Below are 11,837 nucleotides of genomic sequence, written 5' to 3'. Positions count from 1 at the left end.
ACAAGAGAAAGAGAGAAGGAGCGAGGGAGGAGCGGCGCGCAAGGGGTGGACGCGCATCGAACTGCCAGCGGTTAGGTTAGGTGGGGGCGGTGAACCTCGTCCGAGGTCCGCGGTCGGCGATAACGATAGCGATATTTTCGGACGCTCTAAAAACAAAATTTATGTCGAAACTATCGCGAGATGTTCTCGTATTAAATAAAAAGAAAATGCGAGATAACAGGTCATTCAACACTTTGAATATTATTCATGTAGATAAGACGTAAGTTTCCGCAAAAGCTTGGTCACCGTTAAGCGGTAAATAAAAAGAATTAGTTTAATTGAAGAAATCGACTTAGAATTTCAAAGTGTTGAACGTGCCGCTTTGAAATCTCATTACATTCACCTCTAATCGTGCCGCTTCTTTTTATATCGCGATAGTCGGCCACGCTCGGTCTTATTTCTTTCCGTTTTCAGGCGTTTTTTCGCCGCGAGAATCGCCACATAGTGAGATAGCAAAATCACGCAGAATCTCGCCAGGCTAAATATACTGCCGCTATTATAATTCGCAATTTCTCGCCAGGTGGAATCTGACAGCGCGCGTTATAAATCATCTTCTACGTCGATCAATTTCGAGATACACACGGCGTGCGCCCGATAGACCGCGAATGCACTACGTGTTTTATCATCCTCGCCGAAAGATAAAACCGAAATAAAATAGGAAGGCGCCTGATGAGATCGCGCGAATCGACGTAATAATTAAATCCGACTCCGCGTCTCCTAATGAACGCATTCCAATTAATGCACGCGAAACAATAATAACGCATCGACGACGATTCACAGATACATGAAAAATACGCGAGAGCATGACGCACGCTTCTATCTTTGTTCTCTCGGCGCAATCTACGTTCCTTGATTCCAGATGCTGTTGCAATGAAAAGGACTTTAATCATGCAGGATCCAGGCTGACTGATGATCATCGATGACGTCCCGAAATCCGTTTTCACACTTGATAATCCTCTTGTACAGCCGCCCGCGAGCTTCCCCCTTTTCAACCTCTGTTAATGATTCATCGCTCATTAAATTCTGTCGAACCTAGCCGGGGCAGTAAACGCAGCAATCCACGGTAACAGCGAGCGAGCTGTCCCGTTACGAGCTCCGAGCCTGTTCGGGTCGAGTGACCAATTAAAAAGGCCTATCCCCTAATTAGTTGGATAACCGCGACTTAATTTGATTTGGCTCGGGAAGCCGGGGGCTTTTTCGAGCGTGTCTAACAAGAGCCTCCACTCGGGATCGCTCGCGTTACGGAAACGCGCCGTCGTCTTCAGCGAAAGCGCCCTTCCTCTCCTCTCTCTCCTTCCGCTCAATTACCGGAACCGGATATTAATAAAATAATAAGCTTCAAAAGCCCGCTTTGAATTTCAGATGGACGACTCGACATTTTGAATTCGCGACGTATAATAGATTTATCGACGTAGAATCTTCGAGCGAAAGGAAAGTGAGAGAGATCCACTCGATAACTGTAAATTCTTTCAAGATCGCGGTTTATGATCTCTATTTACGACGCGTTTACGATCTGCAGAACAAGGTAGCTCCGTGGTAATAACCGCGTACCACAAGTTCGTCATGGAACAATTGCGCGATTCTCGAAACCGCATTGCTAGAACTCGCTGACGACGCTGCCGTCTTGTGAACGTTTCACCATCGCGCATCTACTTGGAAATCTTATCTTGCAATTTGATCGATGAGCAAGCGGTTGGAGAATCGCGTTCAATTTACAAAAGACGGACAATACTGCCGATTCAGCGACTCCGAGGCAATGCCTAGAATCGAACCCGTCGAGCGGCCCAAAGTTTCGCAACAAAATTAAGCGGGGCAGCAAGCAACGCCGTGGCGAGCTTCAACAAAGAGCGTTTTATGCTCGAGACCGGCGACGATTTGGGTCTCTCTTAGAATTGGCTTATCTCGATGTGGTACAATCGAATTTTGTTACTGCGCGTTAATGATCGCTCGTATTGTTCATATTCGTGTCGCCAACGAAGCCACCTGAATAGAACAAGAAGTTAGAACGATGTTAAAGTGGCATCGAAGTAACTTGGTAAGTGTTAGTATCAAGTTACTTCGACGCTGTTTTATCGTGACTTCTTCTTCTATCTAGGCAATGATACGGTAAAATTTAATGACATTAACTTTCGGGGAACAGCTGCCGGCTTCAGCGGGCCTGGCGCGCTTTCCGTTACACAATAAATCTTTATCCTACTACCACGTATATGATAACACACGCCGTGAGTCGCTGATGGTGTCTGCGATCGAATATGCGCGCGGGACGCCACACCCTGCGCGAGCCCTTCGATTTTCCCGCTGCCCTCGAAATCCCGGAAAGGCGTAATATCATTTCCTATCTTGAAACGGCATTCAGCCTTAACACTCATTCAAAATTATCTTAAATCCGTGCGACAGCAGAAGCTTAAGATAATCTTTAAATGTGGCTGAAATTTTGCCTCGAATCGCATTAACACTTGAATTTTTTTACATTAAAGTAAAACGGTACATTATACTGTTACAAAAAATGAGTCTGTGAGAAAACAGAAGACGTAATAAAATATCGTTACATGAATTAGATACAGTTCCGCAACATTGCTTTTTCGTCAGAGTAAAACGCGAGATGTTGAAAAAAAAACTTTGCATCAACGTCATCTTAAATATAATAATCGACCTATAAATCAATGCGATATAAAATTAAAAATTACGAAAGTATCACTCGATTCCTTCTTGCATAACTGTATCTAAATTAGAGTATGAAAAAATCGAGGCGATATTTGGAAGTCGATGAGCGAATATATCCATGCAAACTTAATAAAGAAGATTGCGGGGTTCGACCTTCAAACATCGCTGCTCATATATCTTTTGCATACGCGAGATAGCGCACTCATTTATAATAGAGAAACGAAGAGAGGAGAGAAAGGGGTGCAGATTGATTTTTCACTTTCCGCATCCACGTTCTCTGTATACACGCGTTCGTCGTGTAGTTTCGCGACGTTCTCCGGCGCAAACGCCGTATACGCATCGCTGATGGGTGCGAGAAACGCGTTGACTGAGTTCGCTGACCGGCGGAGAGAATGCGCGTGCGAGAAAGAGAGAAAGAGAAAGAAACGATGGAGAGTAGACCGTGACCGTGGCCGTGACCGTGGCCGAGTTGTCGCGGTTGCAATGGGTATCGCCGGCAACGATGAATGTCCATTACATCCACATAAAATTTCAGATGCATTTCAGGAAAGCAAATTTCACGACATATTTTGCAAAATAAATTAATAAAAAAATAAAAATTTAATTATTAAGTTTGAAATCGATTTTAGGTTTAAGTCTAAACACAAAAAATTAGTTTTTAATTCTTCGGCACATCGCGCGTATTGCGAAGTCTAAGTAGACTAAACATGCATCTAATCAATATAAAATATAATATTCATACAACATAGATAATCCCAATTTGTCTTGAGTATCAAAGGATTATTTATAGAAGACCCGGGGTTGTCGCATCGGATATCGATCGGTATACGACTCTTTCTAAAAATAAAATGTACTTTTATGAAGTTTTATCTTTCGTTTTAAAACAACAAATCGTGCAGTTTGTACATCTCTCTTTTTCTTTTCCTTTCTCTCTTTCACGGATAGTACGACCTTTCATAAATTTTTAATAACAGACTTTGTAAAAAAAAAAATAGCAGAAAAATATGTCTAAAGATTAAAAACAAGTCATATAAAACTAAAAGTATAACGTCGACAGAGACAGGGTGGAGTACTGACATAAATTGTATATTTTGCTATACAGTCATCGCATTCGCCGCGCGTACACAATAATGGATATATTGCGCCACATAACAAATGAATACACGTGATATACAAAGCACGATGAAGTACACACAAATCCTAAATTTAATTTAATTAATTTCAAACATTTCTAAAACATTTTCTTTCTTCCTTTGTCTCCTTTTCTTTCTTCGCTTATAAAGTATAATAAAATGTATATTTTAAAAAACGAAAGCGGTGAAGGAAACCTGTAGGCTATTACGTAACTTTGAACGGCAGTATCGTTATATTACATTGCGTAACTTTTTTTTTTATTACACATTATACCCTATGCAACGATAATACAATAATAACGACACTGTCGTTAAAAACTACAGGTATGCCCTAAAGGAGTTCTACTCGACGGATATATATGAGACACTATCACGAGGATACAACTCGAAAGCGATTACATCATGCGTAAAGTGGAAAATAATGATAACTTGAAATAATCTGAATGTAAAGAAGAAACGCGAGACGGCTCGATTTTATCTAGACGTATATCAATATACTTTGTGTCACTTTCTCCAATGAGGTAACTATTTTCAATCTATTTGTTTCTCTGAAGCTCGTAACAAAGGTACAAAACGTCTATTCTAAATATATTCTTCTTTTCATGTCAATCGCTCATTATTATACAAATGCACGGCAATGCCTAGCCTATACGATCGATCGTTACGTAATTATCGAGAAAACGCCACTCTAACATCATGTTACTGTACGTTGTACGCAATTTTGTTTTTACACGGATCAGTTATCGATATGATGTGCACGTTTCTTAGGGTAATTAGGACTTTTTCAACAATTCTAATTACTTTGCAATTAACACATTTGCTACGTATACTCTCCACAAAGAAACATGGTTGTCGGAACTTCCATTACGCGAGACCATGTGTGTACGATCGTTATCATTATCTGATAATCTTCGTGAAAACTGGAAGACATGTGTCATATGTTTCACGACAAATCTAGTTAGAATCTATTGTTTGCGAGTATTCTCTGTAATTAAAATATATATTACGAAATTCGTAGTTTGTGTAAAATCTATTTATTTTTTTTTTAATATGTAAAAGTAAAGAACAGAAGTATTATGGCTTTTTATTGCAGTCTCTCGTAGTTCTTCTTTTTTTTAAAAATAGATAAAACATAATTTTATACACCGTAGAAAGTGTGTGAAGTATGTGGTAAAATATACAAAATATTGAGCACAGATCGATTAATCTCCGAAAACCATGTTGTACAAATATCTAAATATTTTAGAGCATTTTTTACTTTTAATAAGTAATTATTAATGGATCAGCGGCGTTTACTGTAAATTTCACTCGCTATGCATCTAATACTCATTTATCCGGCATACCGGTTTGTCACATCATCGCTTAAATCACTACTACTGGTGTCTGCTTGTATTAGTGATTAAAATATGGTCTGCTGTGTATATATATATATAATGTTTGTATTTTATGTCCGTGTGTACTTAGTGATTCTCGACTATTTCCATAATCAAATATCTAATCGGTGACAAAGAAAACTTAATAAATAGCGATTATATTCTCTTTCTCTTTCATTACTTATAAAATAAGTAATTAATTCTTATGGCAACGTGTTTACCATAACTAAAGAATATTAAAAATCATTCATTCAATTCTGTGTTTTGGCATTTTATGTCCTTAATAATTACCTGTGAAGTGTAGTAAGGCTAGGAATTGTAAATTATCGTCTCTCCAATTTTCCGTATTCCAAATAAAGTGAAGAACGATTTTTAGTCTTTCCAATCCTTCTTGATCTCGAACGCCCACTCCCACTTAAGATGTTCATGCTTGTCATCGTCTGTGAAGAGCGAACTGACGCTGTAGGAGCCTCGCGCGACAACACCGGCTGGTGCATCCTCAGCAGGAGTGGTATAGGACTGTAGCTCCGTTTTAGGAGGATAAGAGCCGACCATATGCGTCATTTTGTCCACTGTAATAAAGAATTATAAATACTAAATCGCGTCATACGCTACATATACAAACAGCGTATTTTATTTACCCGTAATTCCTATTCGTGATTAATATTAGAAGCATCAACACAAAAAAAATAAAATTTATTACAACTAAGAACATTGTTATGGCGGAAACTAGATAAAAAAAATGTTAAGACTCGTACCAGGCACACCAAGACGATAAGTCTTTTGAACATATTTTAATCCATGCACAATCTCCCGTTGTACAACAAAGTCGATTCTGATCCTGTAGCTTACGCCTTCCTTAATGATGAATGTCTGTTTCTTCAGCTGCGTTAAATCACCAGTTAGGTCTAATTCCATGTCTGGACGATCCGCAACACACAGTGCCAATTTCTTCACTATTACCTTTCTTGGATCAGCAGGATCTGCAAAAATTATGCAATTAGTCAAAATACTGTAATCTTTATTATACAGCTAAATAGTTAAAAAAATTTTAATAAATGACTATTGAAAGCAAAAGTAAATGCTCACCGACTACGATACCGCCAGATTTTGCTTCTCCCAGAAGCGTCTCCTTATACTTGCGTAAACTCTCGTCCTCCTTGTCAGTTTCCAGAATTTGCTCGATGGACTTTTCCGGCGGAGGCTTGTAACTGGATTCCACATCTGGATCCTCGTCCAACGCATCTACATGATCACCCGTAGGGTCAGACATCGCTACGTTCAAACCAGGAAAGATATATGTATATAAAGACTTGCGAGAAAGACAAAGACGGAGAGGAGGATAAGGTGAGATGACGCGTGTTGCTGCGCGATATGAAATTGGCGAAAATTCCAGGAATTTGGCGGCGGCGGTGCGGTGCAGCCGATCGCGACGGATAGCAGGGCGGAAAAGCGCGCGCGTACCGTGTATATCGGCGGAATATTTTTAGAAAGTTCCGATGGTGTGAGAGCGAGAGAGAAAGAGATAAGGAGATCGATCGGACGGTCGCGCGTAATGACAGAAACCAGCGGGAGATCCTTCAATCTGCCGCTGCACTTTTTACACTATAAATAAGAGATCTACTCCTTACAGCTGCGTCGAGTGCTTTTCGGCGTAAAAAAAAATAAAATAAATATTAGACAAAATGCGATAGATTCAATTGTAAAAAGTAAATGTAAAATGCACGCTGAGAACAATTCAAAAAAGCAAACCGAAAGAGATACGTGAGGTACAAAAAGTGTAGCTTGAGTTTTCGAGGCTATGCCAAATTTTCTACACGTTAAACACAAAATAGACGTATAATTACGCGGCAAAAAAGGGTTAAGGAAAGACTAAAGTATCGTAGAACTCGGCCGTAAAGAACAAAGAGCCTTGAACTCGCTTGGTCTCAAGTACAGGAAGGTGCGGCCAAGTGCAGATAGTAAAGTATACATCCGCGGAGAAGTGGGGCAGGACGCTAAGCCGATGATTCCCTTCAGCTGCTCTCTCCTTCTTTTTCTCTCCTTCGTTTCTCTGTTTACTTTCTTTGCTCGGTTCGCGACTGAGATCCCACGCAACGATGCGATCGATCTCGATTCTCTCGCGATGGAAGGTGCGTTTTCGGCGCGGCTGTCGAAATCCGACAATTCCGTTCTCCGTGACCGGCTCGTGATCCGCTCGCGTTGAGAAAATCTCTTCTTACCTCGGGAACGACGGGACAACGAAGGGCGCGATATAAGACTGGAAAACGACAGAACTCGACAGAGTCGTCCGGGAAGTTCGTCCGAACCAAAGAACTATCTTTCTCTTTCTCTCTCTTTCCCTCTTGCTCTCTCCGGGAGACGGACTCCCGCGACAACTCCGCCTCTCCCGGCGAAGAGACTGGAGGACGCCGCGACGTTGGGGGATCTCTCATTTACGCCGCGAGCAACACTTACCGTCGTCTCGATCGACTCGGCGACTTTGCAATGACAGCGCGACACCGGCCTTCGTAATCGCAAAAATCCACACACCGGATTATCGGCTGATTGTTAATCCCCTGCCTGACCGCCCCTCTGTCTCCCTCCCGCTTCACCGAGCGGAAGACAGCCAACATGGCGGCGCGGAACACGGAAGGGCGGGTACTTATATTAATAGACGTAAAAACGTGTTTTATTTACAAGGATATAATTAAATTAAAAAACCATCGACGAACATGCACGACGTCGGTATAACAGCGAGAAAAATTAGAATTGTGGGTTCGGATACATGCTATAAACATATTCTATCTTTGTTACTCTCACTTTTGTTCTTTTCTAATTGGTAATGCCATCTACTCGAATACGTCGCAACTCATTTTTACACCTGATTGTTGATAACTTCAGTATACATTACAATAAATTAAATTAATTATAATTCTTGCATTATATTATTTATAAAAAAAGAAATATTACTTATAATTTGCTTTTTTCTTTTTCTTATATTTTAATTTTTGTTTACTTAGAAAGAAAAATGACAAAGTAATATTGTATTGATATGGATGTAAAAACAGATATATTTAATTTTATCATCACAAAATTTTTAACATCCACCTTTACTTGGTGCTTAAGCCTTTTTATTATTGTATAGGCATTAAAAACTGATCAACATTTATAATTGTAGGACTGTATTCGTCTTGTGACTATTTAATTAATCATGCTTCCTGTGGTATTTCCCGGAGTGGTTGATGACGTTAAAAATTGCAAGCCAGATCGAAAACTAAAGGAAACTTGCCAAACTCCCACTACTTGATCCTGTCCTTGCCACTACCACATTCAGTTTCGCTATTGTGCCCATCCTCTTTTCATCTCATTCGCGTACCCGCACGACACGTCTCGCTGGTGGCGGTGGGTGGCATTTAACGGTGTTTTTCGTCATACGACGCAACTTAGCAATCTTGTTCGGCAAACGAATCTCAAGTGAGTATCAAGAATCGGTGACGTTTTATAAGACTTAACACAGCCGCGTTATTTGACTAGTTTATCGGTGTTCTTTAACGAGAACACATTCGTTTAATTACGCAAAGCATTTTTTGTTTCAAGGCTAATGCGTCTAACGTATGCGTAACACGTGTCAGTTTGCAATAATTGCATTTGTATTACTCTGCGCAGGTTTTTCGCCACGACCTTTTGTTTGATCGTTGATCTTACAAGCAAAATGAGCTACGGTTATCAAGTGAGTATATTTTGTTTATTGTTAAACAGTTAAATAGCATGTTTTCGAATTTTTCAATTCTATATGTTTATGGAAACTATAGATTATACATATATGCATATTGTAAAGCTATGCCATGGCATGCTTTTCTTATACATAATTTATTAACATAATCTACTAATATAGTCTAAGTAGCACAATTAAAAAATAAACTAGTTATTTGAGTAGTTAAATAAAATTCATGCATGAGATTGGTATACTATTTGTTTCTATATCTATACCTTGATTACCACCAAGGGACCACCTGTTCAATTTCCGGGACGAGCACAACCACCAACATCATTTGGAGCTCCACCTGGAGCACCCTCTGCCCCTGGTGCTCCGCCTTATCCCACAATGGGCTTTTCAAATGCAGCACCAACATCTTTTGGCATGCCTCAACCATATTCTTCCTATCCAACACAGCCCATGCATCCTGTTCCTGGCAACATATCTATGCAAACCAATACTTATCCTCCACAACAAACACCATATCCTTCTCAACCTATGCCTACATATTATCCATCTAGCACACACTCTAATCAATCTGCACCATACCCTTATCCTCAACAACAAACTTATAATACTTATCCTAATCTTCAAGCAGCACCAGATGCTAAAGAATATTTTAGTAGTACAGCTCCTTTCTCTTATCCCTCAGGACCAAGTACACACAAGGCTAATTCATTTCCATACCAAAATGAAAGCTATCCCGGGGGGCAGGGGGTAAGCTCGAAATATCCATCTGCTGCTGCTACACATGGTACTACCCCAGCCCCCCGGAGAGATCGGTTTACACCTAAGGTGAGATTAAGAGCAGTTAAGGCTTAAGAGCTTTAAAATACTGATATGTTAAATATTCTTTGCAGGTATTAAAGCAGCAGTATATTGAAACCTTGCAGAAAAATGATTAAAATTTTATATTACTCTTTACAATTTTTTAAGACATTATAAATTTTGTTACAGACTTCGCCTACAGTTGTACCTTACAATGGCTTTGATGCTAGAGCGGATGCGGAAACTTTAAGAAAAGCTATGAAAGGATTTGGCACTGATGAAAAAGCCATTATTCATGTTCTTGCAAATCGCAGTAATTTACAACGTCAAGAGATTGCATCTCAATTTAAAACTCTTTATGGGAAGGTACAGTTCGAAAATTTAAGAACTTATTTTACAAAATTAGGACCTAATATATTACAGCGTTATATTTTTATTAATAGGATCTGATAAAGGATTTAAAGTCTGAACTGTCAGGAAACTTTGAGAAACTTGTTCTTGCCTTAATGATGCCTCTACCTCAATATTATGCTAAAGAACTTCACGATGCAATGTCTGGTCTTGGTACTGACGAGACTGTACTCATTGAAGTCTTGTGCACACTGTCGAATCATGAAATTTCGATCATTAAACAAGCATATGAAGCAAGTAAGTTAACTAAATAACATTAAAATAATATTAATCTATTTGCTCATTGTGCATTTTATTAATTACAGTGTATGGAAGAACATTGGATGACGATTTGATTTCCGATACGTCTGGCAATTTTAAACGTTTGATGGTATCATTGTGTTGTGCCAATAGAGATGAATCATTTAATGTGGATAATGCTGCTGCAATGGAAGACGCTAGGCAACTTTTGCAAGCTGGTAATTAATTTAGAATATTTAAATAGTATTACTATTTATGTTGAAATATTTTTAAAATATTGTATTAAATATTTTGTTACATTATATAGGAGAACTTCGATTTGGTACAGATGAATCTACTTTTAACGCAATTCTCGTTCAAAGAAGCATGGCACAATTGCGACAAATATTCCAAGAGTATCATAACATAACGGGTCACGATATTGAAAGTGCCATTGAAAACGAATTTTCGGGTGACATTAGAAAGGGTCTTCTTGCAATTGGTAAGAATAAATTATAAATTAAATAAAATGATAATTATATATATTATAATTATATACAAAATAACACTCTGTATAGAAACGAGCTAACTTTGGACGTAATTTTTTTAATACTGTCACAAGAAGATTTAAAATATCAGTTTTGGATAGGAAATAATTAAAATAAAACGGAAACAGCCAGTAATAATTAAGATAATCGAAAAATTAAAGAAAAAAGCAAACGTGAAACTTTATATATGTATATCTTGTCTGTATACTTACCAAAATCAACTTCTTTCAAATAGTAAAGTGTGTCAAGAATAGAGCCAGTTTCTTTGCCGAACAATTATACAAAAGCATGAAAGGACTTGGTACTGATGATAGCCGCCTCATTCGACTAGTTGTCACACGTTGCGAAGTGGACATGGGTGAAATAAAGAATGTATTCGTCCACCAATATGGAGAATCATTAGAGTATTTCATATCTGTAAGTTATTAATTTAATAAGTCATTTATGTTATTTCACATACTTGTATCGATTCTAATTTCTTTTTTTTTTCTTTCTTTTTTTTCAGGGTGATTGCTCAGGACATTACAAGAAATGTTTACTGGCATTAGTACAATCTTAAAGTACTTTTAAACAGTCGTAACATAAAACTTATTTCGTTGCATTTACTGTTCACCTTTTTATTTACTACGTATAAATGACTAATTTTTGCAATTTTTCTTTCAACTTTTTAACACTTATGCCAGTGGTAATATAACTTATGGTGCTTGAAAAATATATATAAAATACATATTTTTATATATGCGCGGAGTTATATAAAAATATTTTGAGATATACTTATACATGGTACTTTTAATGGTTTTATAAAATTACTAATTATATAAAAATTCAATGAAAATATTAATAAATGCAAAAAAAATTCTGAGTTTTATGTATTTATCTAAAATTTAATGAAAGTAAATATAAAAAGAATATGCATACACACATTAATTGTCTTAAAAATTAT

The 11,837-nt window shown here is 38.1% G+C and overlaps 2 protein-coding genes across 7 annotated transcripts; one reads left to right on the top strand and one right to left on the bottom strand.

Annotated features, from left to right (window-relative positions):
* Positions 1-3,773: 3,773 nt before the first annotated feature.
* On the bottom strand, positions 3,774-7,819 carry LOC139105185 (rho GDP-dissociation inhibitor 2-like). Of its 3 annotated transcripts, none has more exons than XM_070661150.1 (4): positions 7,667-7,819; positions 6,299-6,484; positions 5,968-6,192; positions 3,774-5,781 (listed from the first exon to the last, which is right to left on the bottom strand). In XM_070661150.1, exons 2-4 carry the CDS (start codon positions 6,480-6,482, stop codon positions 5,582-5,584), a joined length of 609 nt encoding a protein of 202 aa, XP_070517251.1. In that variant the 5' UTR covers positions 6,483-6,484; positions 7,667-7,819; the 3' UTR covers positions 3,774-5,581. The 3 variants fall into 3 exon arrangements, with proteins under 3 accessions (XP_070517251.1, XP_070517252.1, XP_070517253.1); XM_070661151.1 differs by lacking the exon at positions 7,667-7,819 and adding an exon at positions 7,432-7,568; XM_070661152.1 differs by lacking the exon at positions 7,667-7,819 and having other exon boundaries at positions 6,299-7,380.
* A 464-nt stretch (positions 7,820-8,283) lies between these two features.
* On the top strand, positions 8,284-11,817 carry LOC139105171 (annexin B11). Of its 4 annotated transcripts, XM_070661126.1 has the most exons (9): positions 8,284-8,665; positions 8,858-8,921; positions 9,198-9,743; positions 9,906-10,082; positions 10,160-10,364; positions 10,433-10,585; positions 10,675-10,848; positions 11,130-11,311; positions 11,400-11,817. In XM_070661126.1, the coding sequence occupies exons 2-9, from the start codon at positions 8,904-8,906 to the stop codon at positions 11,451-11,453; spliced, it is 1,509 nt and encodes a 502-aa protein (XP_070517227.1). In that variant the 5' UTR covers positions 8,284-8,665; positions 8,858-8,903; the 3' UTR covers positions 11,454-11,817. The 4 variants fall into 4 exon arrangements, with proteins under 4 accessions (XP_070517227.1, XP_070517229.1, XP_070517230.1 ...); XM_070661128.1 differs by lacking the exon at positions 9,198-9,743 and having other exon boundaries at positions 8,287-8,665; XM_070661130.1 differs by lacking the exon at positions 8,284-8,665 and having other exon boundaries at positions 8,904-8,921; positions 9,601-9,743.
* Positions 11,818-11,837: the final 20 nt, after the last annotated feature.

Source organism: Cardiocondyla obscurior, linkage group LG08 (genome assembly GCF_019399895.1).
Source record: "Cardiocondyla obscurior isolate alpha-2009 linkage group LG08, Cobs3.1, whole genome shotgun sequence".
In the NCBI taxonomy this organism is placed as follows: Eukaryota; Metazoa; Arthropoda; class Insecta; order Hymenoptera; family Formicidae; genus Cardiocondyla; species Cardiocondyla obscurior.
Note: the sequence above shows the minus strand (reverse complement) of the source record. Positions and strands in the feature narration are given on the sequence as shown.